We start from the raw sequence: 24,783 nt of genomic DNA on the forward strand, positions 1-24,783 counted from the left end.
TAAAGGCAGCAGCAGAAGACCACACCGGCTGCCATTCCTGTCAGCTAAGAACAGGAAAATGAGGCTACAATTGGCACAGGCACACTAAAATTTGACAATAGAAGATTGAGAAAACGTTGCCTGGTCTGATGAGTCTCAATTTCTGCTGCAACATTCGGATGGTAGGGTCTGAATTTGGCGTCAAGAACACTATAAAATGGATCCATCCTGCCTTGTATAAACCATTCAGGCTGATGGTGATGGTGTAGGGAATATTTTCTTGACACACTTTGGGCTCAATAGTACCAATTGAGCATCGTGTCAACGCCACAGCCTACCTGAATATTGTTGCTGAGCATGTCCATTCCTTTATGACCACAGTGTACCCATCTTCTGATGGCTACTTCCAGCAGGATAACGTGCCATGTCATAAAGCGTGAATCATCTCAGACTGGTTTCTCAAACATGACAAAAAGTTCACTGTACTTAAATGGCCTCCACAGTCACCAGAGCTCAATCCAATAGAGCACCTTTAGCATAAGGTGGAATAGGAGATTCACATCATGGATGTGCAGCCGACAAATTTGCAGCAACTGCATTATGCTATTATGTCAATATGGACCAAACTAAGAAATGTTTCCAGTACCTTGTTGAATGTATGCCAGGAAGGATTAAGGCAGTTCTAAAAGCAAAAGGGCGTACTAGTAAGTACCTAATAAAGTGTCAGGTGAGTGCATTTTAAAAATGATAAAAAACTACAATTCTTAAGTTCTTAAATAACTAAAATAAATTTTTTTTGCATAAACTTTCCCTTAAAATTCATGTTGAGATTTGAACTAAAAATACAGATAGACAAAGTTTGTATTTATTTTGAATGATGATGAACAGTTTCCCTTCTTGATTTCCAAAATGTTGCAGCATATTTCAAGTAAAATTATTTTTCATTCAAAAAAGATAAAACAACTACCATAAACATTATGAAATTGCACTTTCAGGAGGTATATTTCAAGTGGCTAGAATTATATGTACGCCTTTTTAAATAATTTCTATTGACAATATAAGGACACAAGCAAGTGTTTTGAATTCACTACAGTCTAATCTACAATTTTAGTTAAAGGGACAGTTCATCCAAAAACAAATGTTTCCTCACACTCAAGTGGTTCTAAACTTTTATGAATTTTTTTCTTTTGTTAAACATAAAACAAGATGAAAAAGCAGTCATTAAGAATAAAAACAATACTATGAAAGTCAATGGCTTATCCCCCAACATTCTGTAGCACTTCCTTTGTGTTCAACAGAAACTCAAATATGGTTTGAATCAAGTGGAGAGTGAGTAAACCATTGATTTTCACCATTTTTATTTTTGGGGTGAACCATCCCTTTAAAAAGAAAGAAATCATTTCTCTCAGTAAGACAGTAGCTATTGGCAACAGATGTGATTTCTTTCACATGGCACGGCCTGACACTGGCTTTCAGAGGAGAATTGTTAGCACTGACCCTCCTGTGTAAAACCATCCTGATAGTCTTTGTTGTAAGAGTAGTAGTAGAGATCATGGCGAACGGCCATAAGAAGTCCAGGAAGTCCTCTACTGCCACCCAGCTGGGGGGAAAACACCACATTCGGGATTGAGTCTTTTCCTGCAGGGTGAGGTGATGGGATCGTCCTGAGGAGACGACTGTCCTGTAGACTCCAAAGCCTTGTGTAACAGTCCTGACCCACTGCAACAACATAGGGTAGAAGGTCCAGTGAAATTAAAATAATGTTTTTTTAGATATTGGTATAAGCATGTTTGTTCTAAGGATATCTAGAAGCATAAAAAAAAACTCCCAATTTGTCACTTTCGCCTAAATCAGGGGTGCCCAAACATTTTCGTATGAAGAGCCAAAAACCAAATATCATTGAGAGATGTGGGCTGAAGGTACATATACCAAACTATTTAACATTAAAGTTGCCAGGGGTAATTACCTAATTTAATTCATAATACTTAAAATGAAATAGAAAATATTAATTTGAAATCATATTAACTAATGCAGTATAACTTTTTAAATTATTGCAATAAAAACATTCACATTTATAACACAGTGAAGTTCAATACAGCATACACGAGTCAAGCAGAATCTGCCTTTGCCTTGACTCCCTCACCAAAGTCTGCATTATCCTCTGTCCGTTGGGTGACAGTATATACATTTTACATTTATATACATTTTAAACTTAATTACAGCATTTTATTAATTTCAGTTAGTCTTTTTTGTAGCTTAACAATAAAACAAACAAATAAAAGGTTACATTAAATTTAAATGTACAAGCTCTAAACCATCTTCATCACTCTCCATCTTTCATCCTCATTCTCCCACTCAAGACGAGCCCTAGTTTGGGTATCTCTGGCTTAATTGGATCATTGATTTTTTTTTACATGTCACCTCATACTTCAGTTTCTCCCCAATTTTTGTCCAATCAAATGCTCTCTAGTGTTTGATATGTCCTGCCCCTTCAAGACGCTTTTCATTTGATGTGCTTGAGCTTAACCCCTTTCACTGGAAGCTGGAGCTGATGAAACAAAATGCTATTGGCTGTTTTTTTAAGGGGAGGAGCTACTATATGTTCCACCTTCTCTTCATGTTTCATTTGAAATAGTCAAATATTGAATAAAAAAAAAAGAATTAAAGGACATCTCAAAACATTTCAAGGAAGCTTTAAGACAAGAAAGTGATGGTGAATAGAGCTAAAAAAACAACAACAAATAGTTATCATTTTACTTTTCCAGTATACAGGTTTAAATGGTATATATAAATATGCAAATGAGGCATTATTACATTACATTTGAGCTAAGTTTCATACATTTTTAATCAGAAAAATTATTGACATTTTACAATTAAAGAATTTTGAGTAAATTTTTTTTAATGATTCCATAATAAAGAATACTATGGACGAAAAATATTCTCGGGATATACTAGATTAACTAGGTATGTGTTTGAGAAAAATATATAAAGTTCTGATAACATTTCCTTCCAATTTAAAATAAAAATAAGGTCACTAAGAGTTTTTTTTTTCCTTTCGGAAAAATGCAGTTGGAGAAAGGAAGGGGTGATGTAATTGCAAAAGGTTCACAATCTGGGACTAAAGATGCCCAATCGTATCGTACAGTATCTTGCCGTTTATTTAATGCCATGCCAGCTTCCTAAACTATTTAGAATAATAGAAATATAATAAACACAGTAAAAACCATTCAAATAGACAAACAAACAAACACAAGTTGTATTACATTAGACCAAGTACATTAATATAGGATAAGCACAATGTCGCTCAATGAGAGCACACTTTCCACCAAGATACCAACGAAGACTCAGAAAAGGTACTTATTTTATTTTAATTTCAAATATAAAAAGAAATGTCAAAAAAAGTTAGCACAAAAAACTCATTTTCAAAAGTGTGAAGTCTAGATTAAGTGCTACTGTAATGGACATTTACTAATTTCAAGAAAATTGCCTTTAAAATTATGTATTGTAGCTAAAACCTACAAACATATATTGATAAAATGTGATCAAAGAAAATATTAAGATGGTTTCTTATATTAGACTGGGAAAAACGCAACAAAAAGCTGCATGAAAAACAGTGTTTCTGCCTGTAGTTTCTCATCTTAATGCACAGTGTTAGAACTGAACAAGCTCTGTGAAGAAATAAATAAATAAGAAATATATTAATTACCAGCAAGCAGCAATCCTTCGGGCTCATTGACGTGAATGGGGAGGTAGGCGTATTCATTGTGGTGCCCCTCATATTGTTTGACACACCGCTTAACACGGATATCCCACAGCTTTATCTGTTCACAAACAACATGAAGGTACAATGAATATCTGAATGCTGTTATAAATTGCTCTGAAAGGTAATTAATAGGATGATATCGTGTCCATCATGGACAGACCTTGCCCAGCATGTCTGCGGCGAGCAGGTAGTTCTCATCCTGCAGCAGCTGGACAGAGGTGATGGCAGACTCCTGGTAGAAGCGGCTGGTCTTCCAACCATGACTGCGGCCTCTGTCCCGCTGACGCAGGTCAATGCTGAAGATCTCTCCTGAGCGGCAGCCATTGAACAGCACCGGAGCCTGAAAAACAGGACAAAAAGTGTTTCAAATTTACAGTCAGAATTATTAGCCCCCCTGTTTATTTTTTTCCCCCAATTTCTGTTTAACAGAGAGAAGATTTTTTTTAAACACATTTCTTAACATAATAGTTATAATAACTCATTTCTAATAACTGATTTATTTTATCTTTGCCATGATGACAGTAAATAATATTTGACTAGATATTTTTCAAGACGTTTCTATACAGCTTAAAGTGACATTTAAAGGCTTAACTAGGTTAATTAGGTTAACTAGGGAGGTTAGGGTAATTAGGCAAGTTATTGTATATAGATGGTTTGTTCTGTTGACTATTGAAAAAAAAATAGAGCTTAAAGGGGATAATAATTTGACCTTAAATGGTTTTTAAAAAATTATATTCTACCCGAAATAAACAAATAAAAATATTATCAGACATACTGGACAATGGATTTCATTGTTAAATTGACACAGTTTCTGGTATACAACTTCTGGTAAACAATAATTGAAATGGATGTTTGATTATGTAAATATGCTGCAACGTCACATTCTTTTATAGTGACGTTATTTTAATTTAAGTGAAATATATAATCCACTTAACACACATTTGGTGTACAAACAGCCTCTCTTGGCATTAAAGCATGTTTTTATATATATATATATATATATATATATATATATATATATATATATATATATATATATATATATATATATATATATATATATATATATATATATATATATATATATATATATATATATATATATATATATATATATATATATATATATTTGTTTAGGCTTATTGTTTGAAAAAATAAATAAAAAAGCTTATAATGAAAGTCAGCATATTTTGTGTTACATAATTAAAATGTTAATTCCTTTTTAACAGTTATGAATTCAGTTCATTTTTTTAATCAAATTCTAATTTTAAGAAATGAAGTAAAGGGAACACAATATGGTCTCTAAACATAAAAGCTCACAATGAGTTATAGAAACAATGTTTCACAGTGTGGAAATGCATCAGTTTTAAATTCATATAAAACAAATAATAATAATAATAATAATAATAATAATAAAAACTAATAAAGTCTCATTAATCACTTCATTCTATTTTCAACAAATTGGGTGAATCAAATTTTATAATTAATCAAAACTATTTCTAACAAATTTTATTTATAAAGAACCCAATTTATTAATTTGTTTACAAAAATAAAAATATTGAATTTTCCATTTTTAAATGCATGTTCTGTTTTAAATCATGAACCATACAAAACATATTATTCTTTAAATAAAAAAATAATCATACACCTTTTATTATTCTCATATGAACACAATTAGAGACAACAGATAATGCAGAGAGATTCAGTTCATTTTAAGCTTCCCTTTTGGTACTTTTTCCCTGTTTTGTTCTCCTACTGTACCATCGGCATCAGAAATATACATGATGAATTTTCATCTAACACAAAGTTTTCTTCTCACCCTCAAGGCAAACTGTTGAGCCAGAACATCACTGTCAGCCAGGTATGTGGCTCTGCGTCCAGTCACAGCATCTGTCACAATCACTCTTCGAGAAAGACCTAGGTGTGCATACATAAAAAAGACATAATAATTCACAATATTACAGTTTTACTATATTTTTTGTTGAAAAAGCATACCTCAGCCTCGACAAGCATAATTATCATTTCAATAGCATAATCACCGGTGCTGAATGTTTTATCGGCCTGTGGGTTGAGGCACCATGCACATGACCAAGCTGTAGAGATCTTAAAACTACACAGCATCCCTGGTTGATCTGAGGGGGAAAAAAGTGTAGTCATTTCAACTTCTTCAAAAAGAAAAACAAAAAAATGTGGAGAGCAAAAAAGGAAAACAGCCATACCTGGATTGAAGTTGCTGAAAAGAGAAGCAGGTAATAAGCTTACACAACCAGGCGTCTGAGAAATGCCGACCAAACACAACCTGAAAACAATAGTCAAGAAACACTTCCTCTCTAATAAATGTATAATATCAAAATATGTGACCTTTGCAGAGAAACGTTACACACTTTATTAATTTTAAGTGTCATTATTTGACTTGTATTAAAAAAAAAAAAAAAAAAAAAAAAAAAAAAAAAAAAAGTGTCTGTGTGTGTGTGTCTGTGTATGTGTATGTGTATATATATATATATATATATATATATATATATATATATATATATATATATATATATATATATATATATATATATATATATATATATATATATATATATATATATACACACACACAGTTGAAGCAGAACTATTAGCCCCCTTTTAATTTTTTTTTTTTTTCTTTTTTAAATATTTCCTAAATGATGTTTAACAGAGCAAGGAAATTTTCACAGTATGTCTGATAATATTTTTTCTTCTGGAGAAAGTCTTATTTGTTTTATTTCGGCTAGAACAAAAGCAGTTTTAAATTTTTTATGAAAAATTTTAAGGTCAAAATTATTAGCCCCTTTAAGCGAATTTTTTCCCGACTGTCTACAGAACAAACCATCATTAATATCTAGTCAAATATTATTTAATATCATCATGGCAAAAAAAAAAAAAAAAAAAATCAGTTATTAGAAATGAGTTATTAAAACTATAAAGGTTTAGAAATGTGTTGAAAAAAATCTTGCCTCTGTCAAACAGAAAATAGGGGGAAAAATATACAGGGGGGCTAATAATTCAGCAGGCTAATAATTCTGACTTCAACTGTATACATTACAAAAACATCCAAAAAGTGAAGTTTAAATGGAGAAAGAGTATTAACTATATTAAATCCACCCTAAACACGTTTATAGGCACAAGGTAGCTGAAAATACTCATGACTATTTTTTAGAATTATTTTATTTATGGAAATTTCTGAAATCTGCTTCCTCATTAGTGCTTATCTAGTAAAGAACTTAATTCCAACTTAATATCAAGGATCTGAAATGATTGAAGGATACAGAACATGCGAGTCTGTATGTGTCACAGAGGCCCAGCATACAGAGTTCACCTGAAACAAATCAAATAGCATAGTTTCACTTCTACAAAAGATGTATTCTGTGTATGTGTGCAAGGATTTTAATTTAAGTCTACAGCTCACCTTGCGGTTTGTGAAATAAAGATTATCACACATCTCCACCGACAGAGAGCCTTTTCTACAACCATGGAAATTCATAATGCCATACTTGCATCCTCCATGTGACACGTCGTTCACTGTAAAAACCCGCTCACAGGCTGAATCTGCCTAACAAGATACATCCAGAAAACAGAAAGCAGAGTTAGACAGAGCAACACAAATCGAAGCCAAAACTTAATCTTCCTTCTGCTAGTTTTTCAAAGAGCAGACAACCGGAGGCCAAAACCTCCAGCAACACCTGCCAGCAACCCACATGCACACATTTCCATGAAAACAAAGAGAAAGCCACAAATAGCTCAACTAGTCTGGAGATGCCTGTCATCAGCATAACATGCTGTTTTTTCCACTAAGAATGCATTTAAATGCACCGAGTTGCCTCAGCCTTGTTTTTATTCCAAAGCTTCAAGTTCTTTTTCTTCCAATGAATGAGAGGCTTACAACAATGAGATGGAAGTTGTCAGTGTTTGGACTGGTGGAATTGGAGCTCTGTACTTCCAGCCTGTGACGTTGCATCCCGCTGACTTTCACTTCATGGATCAGCCTGAATTAAGGAGAATTTTTATATTTGGATTCAAATGTTTTTTTTTTTTTCTGGTACAAACATCTCAAAAAGTAAAAAAAAATATTAATATATAATAAAATACCTTGAATAGGAGCTTGGGGGCAGCAAACCCAGATGTCTCTTCTGTAACAGCAATGCAGAGTTCAGCCCAGTCCTGGGAGATTTCTAAACATAATGGGGAGGAAAAAAAGGGAGAAAGTGAATCGCTTGCACATCTCGATAACAAATCAATACAATGATTTATTACCAACCAACCCCATCTGACTACAGAAGATATGCTTTTGCATAAAACATCAATGGAGGTCTCACAAAGAACGTTGTTGGACTTGGAATTTAGTGAAAAACATGATGCAAGCACTAAGTGAATGTTCACATAAATTACATTTACAGACAATTTACATTATTCTGAGCAGCTTAGAAATGAGGAATACAAGTGATTCCTTTAAAGGGCGCAATACTGTGAGATTTAGTTCACACTAACATTGCAGAATAGTTTCAGTTTTTATAATCAGCAGGAATATTTACATGTAAATAAATGTCATTCAATTGTACATACAGTTAGAAGTCAGAATTCTTAGGCCTCCTGAATTATTCGCCTCCCTGTATATTTATTTCCCTCATTTCTGTTTAACGTAAAGAAGATTTTCAACACAATAGTTTTAATAACTCATTTTTAATAACTGATTTCTTTTATCTGTGTCATGATGACAGTACATAATATTTTACTAGATATTTTTCAAGATACTACAATTCAGCTTAAAGAGCAATTTAAAGGCTTAACTAGGTTAAGTCATAGTATAAAATTATATATGAAGAGTTCAGATGTAAAAGCTGCTAAACGCCACTTCCGCCAAAATGAGATAATGACATTGAGTGAATGCTTTAGGTCTGTAGTACATCATCAACAAATAGATTTGCTTCTAATCATCTAAATCGCAGTGTCAGCGCATTCAGAATTAACAGTTTGTTGGCAAAAGCCTCTAAACTCCACTTGCCTTTGACAGCAAAAGCTGCTATATCCCGAGAACCAATCAGAAGGCGCGAATAGAACCGTATATTTTCAATGTAGCAGCGCACTGATACACTGACTTTTATGAGGATGAGGAGACCGTTTTATTCCACTTTCGATTTTAAAAGATGGAGTTTGATGAACTGGATGAGCCTGTCCGACTGTCAGTGAATGGCAAATGAAAACGTCCCTTACCTCAAAACTGTGCATGACAAGCATTCATAACGTTTTTACGTTTCCGCAGCGACGCTACTTTGAATGAGTCCCATTTACTATACATAAAACGGCAACTGCGTTTCATGAAAGACAGAGTTAAGATGCCCTTCTTTTTATCCTACATGGATGCTATGAAGATAAACAAGAGACCAAGACCTTACGTATGGTGAGAATTAATGAATGACAGCTTCTAAAATTGTCTGAGAGGCATCCCTTTTTTGCCCAGTAGACCTTGTGTTTTATTGTAAGCCGTTTTTAAAAAAGATAAATATAATGTATAAAACTACACATTATTGTATTACTTCATATTACCTATACGTCTGATCAGCTTTTATATTAATGGACAATGCACAGATATTGAGGTTTCTCAATGTTTTTACACTACATTATTTGAATCTACCAAGCACAGTTTATAATGTTCGCAATATTTACACTGTTCTACTAGCATTAAATCTAAATCCAAATATCAGAAATGACAACAGATTGTTAAGATTTAATTAATGTCAATTTTAATGTTATTAATGCACTTACGGACAGAATTCATTCATTCATCTTCCTTCTGCTTTTTCCCTGGTTTATCGAAGTGGAATGAACCGACACTTTTTTGACAGATTTATATATTTTAGGTGGTTTGTGTAATGTGCTTTTATGTTTGATACAAAATAATTTCTAATAGCATCTTAAGTGATTTTCAACTAATAGCACTGTCTTGTTCCAATAAGTAGATTTAGAGGATTTTGCATAAAAAGTAGAAGTGGAGCAAAAGAAAATCTACCCTGTTAAAAAACAAAGAAATGTCTAAAGTGACATTTTTTGAAAAGAAGTTATTTTATTTACCAGCTAATAACCTTATCATTAGCTATAAAATAAAACTTCTGAGCCTGATGGAAAATGCTCAGTTACAAGAAAAGAGGTCTGATGGAGATAAATATATAATATATATAAATTTAAACTGCTTTTAATCTAACCAAAATAAAACAAAGACTTTTTCCCGGAAGAAATAATATTATAGGGAATACTGTGAAAAAATTCTTGCAGTGTTAAACATCATTTGGAAAATATTTGAAATAAGAAAAGACAATTCATAGAAGGGTTAATAATTTTGACTGTATATCATTACATGTAAAATAGACATTATATATATATATATATATATATATATATATATATATATATATATATATATATATATATATATATATATATATATATATATATTATAATAATATATATAATAAACAGATCTTATCTTGTTTTATTTAAGCTAGCTTGTGTCATTTGATTTACCTTCTCTGTTAATCTAAAATAATAAACTAAAATAAAACTAATCAAATAAAGTAATATAAATAACAAACACAATTAAAATTAAAACCGAAAAATGAAAAAGTAAAAACTTATAAATATTAAAGAAATTACAACAGCTTTTCAATTATTCTAAAATGGCACGACATATACATTGCATATAGTAGGACATATCAAGTACTTCTCCAATTCACCTTCTTGGGAGCATCATCCTCTGCGAGCAGTGCTGATCTCTTTTTCTCCTCTTCCTTTTTCTGGAGCCCCTCTTTTGTCAATGGGTTACAGTTGTTGTGTCCAGGCAACAAACGGAAGTAGCGGTTTTTCTCTGGGTCGAAGTAGAAGCCAGGCAACTCTGTAAGTGATAATGGTTGCATTCATGATTTTTGACTGACAATAAAAAGTCTAATGAGTTAAAGTGAAGCATAAGTTTACCTGGTGCAGACGAGGGTGCAGATGAGGATGCAGAAGATAAACCTGCATCATCTGCATCACTTGCTGTCCTGTCAGACCTAGAAGAAAAAAAAAACTCACTACATGAAGGCCTCTTGTTGTAAAATATCATGAGTCAAAAATGAGGGGGGTTGTAAGAATAATTTATTTTATTAAAAAAAAAAATACCATATATGTGCTTGATTAAAATAAGACACCTATTAAATTATTTTTCAGTATAACAATTGATACTATACCAAAAAAATCTAGTCAAGCTCATTTAGAACAAGTATTAGATGACATGTGACAATATTTAAAGATTAAAGACCAGTGCTGTTTTAAATCTTTACAAATTGGCACCATCTTTCATATCGCATATCATTCGCACATTCAATCTCATTAACAATATAATTTCACAAACGTATTCTTTGCAAATTCAAAATAGGTAAATCTTATTAGCAGCCAATGACTATAAATGTACAACATTGTTCACAAGTTGTATGAATATAAAACCAAACCAAACCAACTTTAAGACTTTGAATATAACGTAAATCACTTAATTAAACATGCCAAGTTTAATACATTTCAACTTCATATTATACATAAATGCTTATTTAAAGGTAAAGTGCAATGATAAAATGTCTGAATGCCAGTTCTTTTACTCTACAGTAATATAAAACATTAAAGACACTTCATTTACATTTAATATGCTTTCAGGAAATTTAATGTAATTTTTAAAATTAATGTAAAATTTTGACAGGGTTTTATTAATAATTATGTATTAAATTACACACTAAATTGCTTTTCATTAAAATCTCCCTCTACCCCAACCCTAAACTCAACTCTCACAGTAATGAACTATTTATACAGGGTATTATTCTTATTATTTCTTAAATTATCCATTAAATTGTATTTTATTAACATCTACCCCTACCCCGACCCTAAACTCAACTCTCACAGTAATGTAAAATTATACCGCGTACTATTAATATAATTTATTAAATTACCCATTAAATTGTATGTTATTAACATCTACCCCAACCCTAAACTCAACTCTCACAAAAATGTTAAATTTTTACAGTGTATTATTCATATTATTTAATAAATTACACATTAAACTGTATTTTATTAACATCTACCCTTACCCTAAACTCAACTCTCACAGTATTGTAAAATTTATACAGTGCATTATTAATATTATTTATTAAATTACCCCTAAACCCAACTCTCATAGAAATGTAAAATTTATACCGTATATTTTTCATATTATTTATTAAATAACCCATTAAACTGTATTTTATTAACATCTACCCCTACCCTAAACTCAACTGTCACAGTAATGTAAAATTTATACAATGTATTATTCATATTACTTATTAAATTACCCATTAAATTGTATGTTATTAACATCTACCTCTACCCTAAACAACTCTTACAGTAATGTAAAATTTATACAGCGTATTATTCATATTTATTAAATTACCCATTAAACTGCATTTTATTAACATCTACCCCGACCCTAAACTCAACTCTCACAGTAATGTAAAATTTATACAGCGTATTATTAATATTATTTATTAAATTACCCATTAAATTGTATGTTATTAATATCTACCCCTACCCTAAACCCAACTCTCACAGTAATGTAAGAACAGTAATTGTTGTACGGTAATTGTATTATTGTTATAAGATATATAATTCTTGTTAACTTCCAGCCACAGAGGTCTTCCTTTTAGACTTTGGTACAAATGGGACATCTCATCAGTGAGCCTAAATCTATTTGCAGTTACACATGCCGGAGTAAAATTAGCCTAAAACTGCTGTCTCTGTGTTCTCAATCCTTAAGTATGAACATTGTTTTGTAATGCAGCACGGGTGTCAACATATCAGTAAAGTCATATTGTTGTTTCACACCTGTATGTCTTTCTTTCTTCTGTGGAACACAAAATAAGATGTTAGGCAGTATATGACAGCATAACTCACCATTCACTCAGTACATTTTGCCCATACAATGAACACGAACATTACTGAACAACCTCATTGTCATCTCCTTTTGTGTTCCACAGAAAAAGAAAACAGGTTTGGAACAAGATGAGGACAAGTGGACTTTGAGGATAGGACAATAGTTACCCGTATTCCTGCTCGTCATGGTCTGACCGGGGTCTTCTCCGCCACTGGGACTGGTTTTGCTGTCGGTGACGGTCGCGGCCCCGTGATCGCCAGTTTCCACGCTTCATTTCAACTGAGTAGCCATGCCGGTGTATCTGCTAAAACATTAATGTTATTATATTCAAATAAAGAGGACGCCGTGTATTCATTTAGTGTTCGAATATATCAAACTATACCTAAACGTATTGTTAACGCTCAATGTTAACAAACTATCCACAGAACAAATAAACAAACAATAAAACAAAACACTGATTTGTTATGGAGCTGTACCAGGAGCTAACACGCTAAAACTACTATCACGAACACCCACGAGGCTCTGTCGTTTATGTTACAGGTTAAACTCGCAGACGAGAATGCCGTAATGGTTTATAAACCGTAACAACATTGTGTAAATGGAGAGTTTTATAAACTTACCAGAAAGAAATGCCAGTCGTGGTGTCTTCTTCCTGTTTAGAAAATATTACTTCCTCACGACAACGGGAGTTCCCGCCCCATTTCTGTTCATTGGTCAAACCACGAGACTGTGTAAAATTAAAATGATCCGATTGAACAAAGAGCTGTCAATCACTTTCTGAGATTTCAAAGCTAAATAAATTAATAAATATATAAATAAATGTTTTAATGTTTACATGTTTTTAATGGGGGTTGCTTAGGTATTAACATTTAAAATAAAACTGATAAAACAATAAATGTGATAGACGTATATGCTTTTTTATATTATAATCATATTTTCAATATTCAAAATTTTACTGTTTACAATTGTCTATGGTGGTTTTTATATTGAAGCACAATAATGGTTCAAGTTACAATACAATTAAAATAAACATTTGGTTTATGGTTAAAACTAACAGATGAATGCTAAAGGCTACAGAGATACATATAAAATCTACTAATAAAGTAGCATTGCTTTATTTCTTGTTTTATATTTGCTATGCAAGTGCCTTTAAGTAAAGATAATAATGTAATTCTTATAATTTTGACAGCTCTTGGAAGCCACGCCCAGATTTTTATTCCCCGTATTGTATTGGCCAGACTGCCGGACACTGAGGTCCGTATTGGCTGTTTTTCTTTCACAAGGATCCCAAAGAACTCAGATTTGGAATATTGGGTTACAGTCTGGCAAAATGGCGACTGTCATTCAGAATCCGCTGAAAGCGTAAGTAATTATAAACATTATTTTCGCTCGTTTTCGAAAATGTGCTGCATTCCGCGTGTTTTAGAGTGTGTGTGCAAATTGTGTCTGGAAAATAAACTGTACACGCGGTGCATTTTGTATATCAGTAAATTCTGTCTCAAACGAATAACTGTTTAATCCACCTATTTCCTCTTTGTGTGGGTGTGTAATGTATATGTTCAAATGTAAATACATTTGAAGCGTTGTGTTCGGACATTCGTTCTGCAAATATGAAACGTGTGTCTCAGCATTCAGCCTCTGTTGGTCAGTGTTAGTGCAGCATTATTTCGGATGCAATGCTTTGCGAGTGTAACGTTACATACTCCGTTGACTTGTTTGCAGGACAGCCAGATAACGTTAAAGCCTTATGAAAGCTGTCGGGATGAGCTGTCATATGACTGCACAAGCGCGATGTGTGTGTTCGATGAACAACTTGCACCGTAAAATAATCTTTTAAAGACTCAAATGCTTGGTGGTGAAGTAAAGCGACTGTATGTTTCTGTTGCACTGTGTCTAAAATGCCTATAGGAAAGGAACGTATAATTTCCCCGTCGTGGCCTATGGAGAACTGCTTGGCAGATAACTGACATACACATCGTGACAAGTTAAAGAACAAGTTTCATGGTAGACATATTAAATATGTGCATTTTCTTCACAGGAATTCGCCGGGTAACTTTCTTAAGCGCATTCGTATAGCGTTCAGTTGTCAGCTCCTTTTTGAACACACGCGTATCATAAACATTACATCGGGTGTTGTTTGATATTTGCTACACGTTGACATTTCTGTCGTGCTGTGTGGATAAACGCCGTGCATTTGTGATAAAGTATTATAGTTACACAAAACAGGATAATAAGGATCAGTAAGTCCAGAGATAAGTGATGGATAACAATGGAATTCGCTGTCCTGTTCTCTCTTGTTTGGCTGTTGAAGTGCAGAGCTGCTCTTTTCTGCCATGTGACAGAATTCCTGCTTCTATTACATTACATTTGTTAAAGAGGTCAGAAGAGTTTGTCCTTTTGGTTATTAGTTGATTAGTGGTCCCAAGGTAAAACAATCAGTACCTTCTATTATTATTATTATTATTATATTAGTTATTATAGGCGATGCAGTGGCGCAGTAGGTAGTGCTGTCGCCTCACAGCAAGAAGGTCGCTGGTTCGAGCCTCGGCTGGGTCAGTTGGCGTTTCTGTGTGGAGTTTGCATGTTCTCCCTGCATTCGTGTGGGTCCAAAGACATGTGGTTCAGGTGAATTGGGTAAGCTAAATTGTCTGTAGTGTATGTGTGTGAATGAGTGTGTGGATGTTTCCCAGAGATGGGTTGCGGCTGGAAGGGCATCCGCTGCGTAAAACGTGTTGGATAAGTTGGTGGTTCATTCCACTGTGGCGACCCCGGATTAATAAAGGGACTAAGCTGAAAAGAAAATGAATGAATGAATAGTCATCATAATATAATATAATATAATATAATATAATATAATATAATATAATATTAGTTATATATTAGTCATATATTAGTCATTAAATATCAAAGAAATCTGAGGAAATAAATTATTTACTTCCAATCTAAAGTCTAAAAATTAACAATAACACCAATAAGCAATTATAAAATATAATTCACGCATGTATGTAAAAAAATATTCTTGGTTTATGTGTGTTTGTTTTGCACACATCTCACAACAGGAAAGGAAACTTATTTTAATTTTGTAAAATACACAGAGGCAGTCAAAGGACTTCCCTCAGATATTGTATTATATTATATTATATTATATTATATTATATTATATTATATTATATTATATTATATTATATTATATTATATTATATTATGATATATTATATTATATATTCAGGTTTGCTGGTCTCAGGTATGAGTGACCAAGATTGAATAAAATATGAATATTCTAACTTTTAAAATGTTATTTTCTCATTATTAAAGAATACAAAATTGTAAAAAAAATAAATAAAAAAAAAAAAAAAAAATATATATATATATATCAGTTATCAAATTGTTAGTCATAATCGTTTATCTGACATTCATTAATCAGCAGAAAATTCTTGATTGTGACATGCCTTATGATATAAAACAAAGCAATTTAAGTAAAATACATATTTCATGACTACAGTAGCTAATACATGTCACATTAAACTCACATTAAATTAACTACTGCATTATTTACGAAGTTTATTTTTATTTTGCCAAGTCATTTTCTGAGAAGTGAGATATGACTGCAAGTGGTGCAAATGGTTGTATGAAAGCCTTGGATTCATACCAGTCTAAATCATAGTTGCTCGTGTGATTCATCTCCATTCAAACTCAAGCTGATTTGTCTATGTAAGTGTGTACACTGAGGGGGGGATGCACCATCTCTAAATGCTGTGGTAGAGCAGATTAGCAATATCCCAGGATCCCTCAGTACCCATCTGTTCTGATGACTAGCCGCAGAGATGTCAGTGGGCAAGAGACAGAGCCCCATCTGCTTTAGATCAGGCACATAAAGCTCCCCTCGCGTCCCACCAAAAGACATTGGGGGTCACCGGGAGCAGGAAAAGGAGCCATACACACCTGTCCCAACATATTTTAAAATGTTTTTTTGCCCTCTTATTAGCTCTATTATTATTATTATTATTATTATTATTATTATTGCTGTGTTATAATACAGTAAGCATGTTGAAAAAAATGCTACAAACTGAATGATAAACAATAGGGCGGCTGGGCGATTTGGCCTAAAGTCTAAATCTCAATTGATTGAAAATTTTAACTCGATTACGATTAATGAACAACTATTTTATTTATTTATTTTATGTTTTTGCTCTCATAGTTCATTGAAAAGTTTTGTACAGTAAATGTGCTTACATATTACAAGAGGTTTTTAAATGAAGCATGGTTACCACTGCATTCATTCTTCCATGGCTGGGCGCCACACCAAAATTCATCCCGCCACGGCTGCATTACAGCTTCTCATTTAAAACATTCAGTCATTTTTTTTAATAGCGGGTTACAATCACACCAAAACGTATTGAAAGGTAAGTGAATTATTACAGCGTGAACATTTCTGTAACTGTAGTAGTGCTGTGCGTTATTTGTTTAACCCTTTAAGGTGACATGCTGACTGACTGATTGACTGACTGACAGATGCGTGAGACTAGCAAACACAACATAGCTTTCAGTTAAGATGTACAGTTTCCGTAATTATACTTCATAGATAAAGGTCTATGGCTCTGCATACAATGACTTTATCTTGCTGGAGTTTATAGCCATTTCACTTTACTTCAGGACACATTAATGCTGCTCTGTAGGTCTATTGAAGACATTCATAAATATTCCTAGCAAATCTAATAAGCCTACTCGTTACATAAACACACTAAATCGCACTTCAGCAGCGTTTATTTGAGAGCGCATAAGAAAATATGCACTTGAGCAGCGTGTATTTGAGGGCGTGCAAGAAGTTTTGTGCACGAACAGAGGAAATCGGCGCTCGAGCACAGCGATTCACATGCTAGTATTACATGAATGCGATCTGGACTTCTGCACTCATGACATTTGTCATTGAAATAACGCCACAGGTAATAGGTTAATGTGTTAAAGGTCTGCCGCCACAGCTGGAAAAAAATCCTAGTGGAAACACTGTGAAGGGAGCATTACTTGATTTTAAAATAATTGAAGTAAACGCACACTATCTACTATCTATCATTATTTAATGAACATCAATGCTGAACAACTGAAATTAAAACACATTGCCTTAAACACGGCATCATGGCTACCAAGCTGACCAATCACAAAGCTTGTGCTACGTGTGGTTAAATTTTTTTTGAGAGGTGTGCGGTGGGGCTGTGTGATTTGGGGAAAATCTCGTTGCGATGTTATTGACAGATATTACGATTTCGATTTGATCAGCAATTTATTTTGTAGTTAAGCTTCAGCTCAATAATCTGTATTGTAGCTTCTTACTGCTAAAATGCAGTAAGTGTTAGTTAAAAAAGGAACTGAAAAGATATTAACCTACTCCAACATTTATTCAAACTTATTTTTAAATATTCAGAAATGAAACACTTTTCATTTCTCTCTAGAGCAAATAGTACACACAAATTAAATGACCTTACCTATCTGTAAACAAGTTAAACTCAAATTAGGGAGAGAGTGTAGCTTATTATAAAAACAAAAAAGCAAACTAACATGGCTGAAACGACTCTGAAATTGTACTTTGCTGTGGCTTGCTAATAGATTGAGTGTCACTGGCAATACTTTCAGTTGACTTTTTAGCAAGATTCTCCTGATATAGCCACCTGTGGTGCTTTTTTAGGTGCTGGTTGTTGTATTTCCTCGTGGCAACTTTTTTTTATTTTTATTTTTTACAAATTACCTGTTTTTGTAAGGTGTCTGTGACTTTGAAACCAAAATATTTCCATATCACCAATGTCCTGTTTTTCTTTGATATTCTATGAATGCCTCTGAAGCAGCAAATGTCATCATCCCACTTGTCCGAGCTTTCCTGTTTGTTTTCTTTCTTTTTTTATTTTTATTGTGGGCATTCCACATAGTTCGGTTGCGCAATTCTGATTGGGCAGAACGCAAGTGTGCTCACTAAATTGGCTAGTAAGACTATCACACACAGACGACAGTCACACATTTTCTCTGGGCCGAAATTGTTGTGATTAACTAATCGCAACGTTTGAAATTGTGATCCGATTTCGATTAATCGCACAGCCCTAGTGTGCGGGTATGCAAAGGCTGCGCCAGCCGTACGCATGCGCTTGTCAGAAGTATAACATTATTATACTTCTGATATATTATTATAGTATAATAAAATTATAATATAATAAGTATAAATTAGCATTGACCACACACTGTAGGGAAAGTAATTGAAAAAAATTGATCTGTAAAAATTTGATCAATTATAGTTTCTGAAGGTCGATTTATATATATATATATATATATATATATATATATATATATATATATATATATATATATATATATATATATATATATATATATATATATATATATATATATATATATATATATATATATATTTTTTTTTTTTTTTTTAATACTTTTATTCAGAAAGCATAATTTGTGCATTGGCTATAAACCCATTAGAAGAATTAGATTATTTTATAATTATTAATTATTATTACTATTATTATTTAAAATACATGCTGTTTTTGGACAATTATATTGTTCAGAATCCTGAAAAGAAATCTGTATTTTAACAATATTAAGCATATATTAAACTGTTTTCAAAATTGATATTTCTTTTTTAAATGGCAATCAGCCGATTATGATTAATTTTAAGATTGACACTAAAGAACTGACTGCTAAAAATTCAACTTTGCAATCCCTGGAATAATTATTATTATTTTTTTAATAATATTAAATAAAAATCAGTTATTTTATAATTGTAATATATCACATTTATGTAGTTTCATATGCTCGCTACTAGGTGTTTAGGCTACGCTTTCCCTTCTTTTCTAAATCTCATTATGTTGCCCAGGCAAATAATGTGTTTTTGTCTGGTTGTTTGTTCGTTGTGAATGAGATTACTTCCCACCACTGTTAAAAATACAAGTGTTCTTTTCTGTGCAGTCAAATATACCTTGTTCAGCAGTGTTTATTAGTGTCTGGAGAGCAGGGTCAGGTGGTTTGTGTTGGTTTCGTCTCAAATAAATCGAGAGGTGGGGGCGGTGAGGGGGTGAATATGTGGGGTTTAGGTTAAGGCGCTTGTGGTCGCCTGTTCCCCTCCCCCCGTCTTCGTCTGTCTAGATGCATTTCGCATTACAAACTGCACTACATACACTATTGAGCCTGAGGTCTTTGTGTGTTCAGGAACAGGGGTTTGTGGTGTAGACTCCAATGTTCAGTTTAACATTTGTTGATAAAATACAAATATGTTTATAATCCGCCTATATGCTATGATTTTCAAAAATTATAAACTCAAGGAACTGAAAGGAAAGCACATTTACATGCTCATTCAATAATCCATTTGTGAACAGGCTCTTACATTAGCATTTTTTTAAATAAATGTTTGCCAGCAAGCCTGATAACCACACACTCCAGGAGTTGTCGAAGCTCTTCTGGCCTTTCTCTCATGCTCAAGGCCCTTTCTTTATCCAGCGCTGAGGGGTTTCTCTTAGAATGTGAGTGATATCATGAAAGCACAGCAGTCTGATGGGGCACCTATGTTTAGCTTCCGCACAGCCTAGATTTGCTTCAAACTCTTTAAGAGTGACTGAAGAGCTTCAGAGTAGAGCTGATTTTGGCACCGCATTTGCGTTACAGTCATATATTATTTCACAGAATCAAAATGAATCTTAAAATTAGTATTTCTGGAACTGGGAACATTAAATGTGCTCACAGCTTAAATGTGAGTTGTTAGAAGGCATACACAGAATAGGCATCTAAATAATTGCAATGTTTTATATGTGAGTGCGTATAAGAGTGAATTAGTTTTGTGTTATGTACAATAATCTGTAGATGGTTAATATTAGCTATATTTAAAAAAAAAAAAATCAATAAATTACACTACCATTTGGAACTTTGGGATCTGCAATATATTTTTTATTATATTTTATTTATTGTTTTATTATATATTCAGGTGAACTGGGCTATAGTGTGAGTGACCAAGATTTTGAAAAAAAAATAATATTTTAACTTTTCAGATATTAGCATTAGTTATATATTATTTTAAAAAAAAAATCAATAATTTAAAAAAGTCATTCAGTCATTCATTCATTCATTCATTCATTCATTCATTTTCTTTTCGGCTTAGTCCCTTTGTTAATCTGGGGTCGCCACAGAGGAATGAACTGCCAACTTATCCAGCATATGTTTTATGCAGCAGATGCCCTTCTAGCTGCAACCCATCACCCATACACTCTCATTCACACACATACACACAGACAATTTAGCTTACCCAATCCACCTATAGTGCATGTTTTCATACTGGGGGGTAAAACAGAGCACCCAGAGGAAACCCACACGAACATGGGAGAACATGTAAACTCCACACAGAAATGCCAACTCACCCAGCCGAGACTCGAACCAGCAACCTTCTTGCTGTGAGGCGACAGCGCTACCCACTGTACTACTGCGCAACCCAAAAAAAGTAAACAACAATAATAATAAATGACCATTTGAAACTTTGGGATCTGCAATATATTTTGAAATAAATAATACTTGAATATATCAAGGACACGTTATTTAATTTAAGGATTTAATTATTTTTATTATTTAAAATTCCCATTGTTCAAATGAACCTATTGATCAAATGTGAAAGAAAACAAAAATCATAAAAAATTTAAGTAGCACAACTATTTTCAACACTGATTATAAAGAATATATATTTAAATACCAAATCAGCATAAAGATTATTTAAAGCACATTAAAGTCTGAGATATAACAGCTGAAAAATCAGTTGTGCTATGACTGGATTAAGTTATTATTATATTTAAACTATAGTGAAATACAAGTAGTTATTTATGTAATAAATCACTTTATTCATTTCTGTTAGATCAAATGATCAAATGCTGGGATCAAATTGTGGGAAAAGTTGTTTGTGAGGAAGTTTGGTCATGACCTTCTCATCAACACCTGTTTATTGTTGTGTTTTTGTCTATGTAACAAAGCTGTGTAGGTGTTAGTACTTCAAATCACTTGTGTAATATGAAAAATGTACAAAATACGGTAAAATTAAGCCTTATAACAGTAAAATAAAAGTTCCTACCATATTTTTAACGGTTAAATTCCAGCAACCACAGCTGCTGTTTTTTACTATAAATTTTATAGTATTGTAAATTTACAATACTGTAATTTTTTACAGTGTAAATTTATGGTAATTGCTATAAATAATTGATAAAGCATGGTACTGATATTTGCTGAATTGTTAAATGCCTGAATTCCATTACGATGATCATTGCTTTTTGGTATGGTGCACGTAGCCTCAGTAATTAATGGTCAATTGGATTAACAGGCATGTAATGAGTGAATGTGGTGTACTCAGTGCCCCGGTGTTCGGAGAGAGGGAGCGAGAGAAAGAGAGAAAGAGGGAGAGAGAGAGGGTCTGTTTGCAGCCTCTTCATCTCCCCATAGACACACAGAAAACAGCCTGACTGTGATGGATCACTCTTTCTCTCTCTTTTCTCACTACTCACTGTGGAGGGCAAATCCCTATTCATATCAGCACCTCCTTATCCTCAGATGCACCACAGACTGTTTTAAATTACCCATATGATCACATACCATGCTTATTCTATTTGGAGAGAGGGTTTACTTTAAAGTGGGAGGTTTTGAAGAGGTTGATTTTATCTGAGCCTGTAGCAGGTCGATCTTTTCCTGAATGCTATTGCTCGTGGAGAACAGAAGTCAAATGATGCTGTGTCAAATGACAGTCAAATGATGCTGTGTCAGGCACGATAGGATTTATTTTAGGCAAGGATGCCATAGCAGGTTGACATTAGAATTCAAAATAGCGCTTTATCTTTAGAGTCAGAAAGAAAGAAAGTAGTTTCTTGCCTATATTGTGACCTATATTTGAGTGAAAGCTTTCTAAATTAAAAATAAATCAGGATATGATTGGGGGTGTGCAGTACAGAAAAAAAAATTAGGAATCGTTTTGTTTCATCAATAAAGATAATTTCTAGTTTCTTTTTTTATACTTATATTTACTTGGGTTTTTTAGCCTATATAATGGATAGGACAGTGGCAAGTACTAACACGAAATCAGAGGTAAAGGATTGGCAAAGGACCTGGAGCTGGGAATCAAAATATCGAACTAATTTCATTTCATAACCACATCTTTTGCTGATGTCACTCCCTGCAGCCTGTTTTGTGCATATGTTTAAGTGCTTAATTTAAATTTTAAAGATTTATTTTTAGGCCTGTGCAATGTATCAGAATTATCGAACATCACAAATGAACATATTGCAATATACATATAGCAATGGTTGGCAATAATTGAATTATTTAAAACAAAAGTATCTTTGTGTTCCCGCTACTAGCACACCCTCTGAAAGACTTTTCAGCATATCAAGTAGTGTTGTTACACGTCAAGAAAAATAGACATGCTGGTTTTCTTATCCAAAAATCTGCAATTATTGTAGTATCGATGCTGAAATACTTTATTACCAAGCAATCAGGCTATGTTAATAAATGAGACATTAAAGAAGTAACTCCACTCCCAGTGTAAAAAACAATGTTTGTTTACATTCTAAAAATGACAGATTTGTTTTATGCAGCAGCAAAACATGACGGTTCAGATTCAGAAGTTTCTTTTCTTGAAATATTATGAAATGTATGTTGGTTTTTAAAAAAAACTGTATCGCATAACATTGAATATAAATTTTTTTCTTAAATATTGCACAGTTTTAGATCACTATTCATTAGTATTTCTCTATTATGTCTGCCGCTGCGTGTCATACACTCTGGAACAGGAGACAGTTCTCGTTCAGTCTCTCTCTATAGTACAGCTGGAGGAACCCTCATCCACTCTCTCAGAAGCTTGTGAAAATGTATGTTGGTTTTAAAAAAACTCACATTATAAAAATACATCACATCACATTATCAATTTTCCTCTTAAATATTGCAGTTTTAGATCATTATTTATTAGTATTTCTCTATTATGTAAAAAAAAAGTTTATGTGTGTTTATAGATAAATAACATTATTTTTCACCACCAAAAACTCAAAACAATTAATCTGAGTAAATGATTAATCAGCGGTTTATTAATTGATTGTTTGATTTAATGTTATGCACGTGAGGTATTATGAAGTTGGCTAATATAGATGAAATATATGTGAACAAATATCGCAATGTGTGTATCTGCAATAGTCACTTCGCAGCATTAGATTGTTTATTAAAGATTAAATTATAAAAATATAATACATTTTTAGATTGTTTATACAATGACGACCATGTTATTTTACATTCGACTGTTCAATTGTTGTACTTGAAAACGGCTAGACTCCTTAAACAACCATAAAGAACTGTTGGTTTATTTATTTATTTATTTTTGCTTGTATTTTATTATGAATGATGCAGATGCACTGCATAGACAAAGACTTTATTGTCCCCAGTCGAATTAAGGAAATCTTTCCAAATAGAGCTATTCAAATCTAGTGAAATTATATTCATATCGCGGCAAAACAAAATATTGCAATGCCAGATTTTTCCAATATTGTGCAGCCCTAATATGTGTGCATCACAATATTCAAATATACAAACAAATGAACAAAATAAGCATTGTCAATTCGGATTTGTCAAGTCACTTAGTAACTTTCAAGTTCAAATTGCTCAGAAAAAGGTGGTAATCTGGACTCATAAAGCATTTAGAGCGAGAATGCAAATGAGTAGGTGATTTGAATGAGGAAACCATTCTGATTATTTATTTATTTGTCAAATCTGATGCAGCATTTCATTTGAAGCAGATTTTGTTTACTTGCACTGATGAAAAGCTTCCTTAGGAAGTGCTTCGAGACAAGACGTCTCTGTGCCGGCCTCTTAACTAATGAAAGCGTAATCACATTTGGAGAGCCGCTTTACAAAAGCACGTGTCTAATTAAAATGCAGCACTGATTATCACGACTGTATGCATATGTATTTAAAGCCAACAACGATTCTCTGAGCAACGTCTACCTATGCTGATGATTATTCATAGACACCTGTCCTTAGAGAGAGCACTCGGATTATATCAAACTAAAGGGGTCATTTGAAT

General features: G+C 33.0%; 2 protein-coding genes across 7 annotated transcripts in view; one reads left to right on the forward strand and one right to left on the reverse strand.

The window, feature by feature from the left end:
- Positions 1 to 822: 822 nt before the first annotated feature.
- wdr21 (WD repeat domain 21) lies at positions 823 to 13,387 on the reverse strand. Of its 3 annotated transcripts, none has more exons than XM_056480780.1 (14): positions 13,316 to 13,387; positions 12,863 to 12,999; positions 10,736 to 10,812; positions 10,498 to 10,655; positions 7,859 to 7,941; positions 7,653 to 7,755; positions 7,179 to 7,322; positions 7,039 to 7,088; positions 5,962 to 6,041; positions 5,782 to 5,874; positions 5,562 to 5,659; positions 3,903 to 4,082; positions 3,686 to 3,800; positions 823 to 1,698 (listed from the first exon to the last, which is right to left on the reverse strand). In XM_056480780.1, exons 2-14 carry the CDS (start codon positions 12,967 to 12,969, stop codon positions 1,466 to 1,468), a joined length of 1,521 nt encoding a protein of 506 aa, XP_056336755.1. In that variant the 5' UTR covers positions 12,970 to 12,999; positions 13,316 to 13,387; the 3' UTR covers positions 823 to 1,465. The 3 variants fall into 3 exon arrangements, with proteins under 3 accessions (XP_056336755.1, XP_056336756.1, XP_056336757.1); XM_056480781.1 differs by having other exon boundaries at positions 12,863 to 12,996; positions 13,316 to 13,372; XM_056480782.1 differs by lacking the exons at positions 7,859 to 7,941; positions 10,498 to 10,655; positions 10,736 to 10,812; positions 12,863 to 12,999; positions 13,316 to 13,387 and having other exon boundaries at positions 7,179 to 7,318; positions 7,653 to 7,743.
- A 594-nt stretch (positions 13,388 to 13,981) lies between these two features.
- dpf3 (double PHD fingers 3) overlaps positions 13,982 to 24,783 on the forward strand; it is a 65,377-nt gene continuing 54,575 nt past the window's right edge. For all 4 annotated transcript variants that reach the window (XR_008839568.1, XM_056481090.1, XM_056481091.1 and 1 more), the window contains exon 1: positions 13,982 to 14,057. Coding sequence is in view for 3 of the 4 variants with exons in the window: in XM_056481090.1 (XP_056337065.1) it covers positions 14,026 to 14,057 (32 nt within the window). In the remaining variant the exon portion in view is untranslated. The remainder of the gene's footprint in view (positions 14,058 to 24,783) is intronic.

This window comes from Danio aesculapii, chromosome 20, assembly GCF_903798145.1.
Source record: "Danio aesculapii chromosome 20, fDanAes4.1, whole genome shotgun sequence".
Classification (NCBI taxonomy): Eukaryota; Metazoa; Chordata; class Actinopteri; order Cypriniformes; family Danionidae; genus Danio; species Danio aesculapii.

Excerpts from the sequence above, each read along its gene's own strand:
- wdr21 (XM_056480780.1), bottom strand. The coding sequence starts at position 12,969 with ATGAAGCGTGGAAACTGGCGATCACGGGGCCGCGACCGTCACCGACAG. Across the intron at positions 7,756-7,858 it reads CCCCCAAGCTCCTATTCAAG|GCTGATCCATGAAGTGAAAG; the intron begins GTATTTTATTAT and ends TCCTTAATTCAG. Across the intron at positions 4,083-5,561 it reads CTCAACAGTTTGCCTTGAGG|GCTCCGGTGCTGTTCAATGG; the intron begins GTGAGAAGAAAA and ends CCTGTTTTTCAG.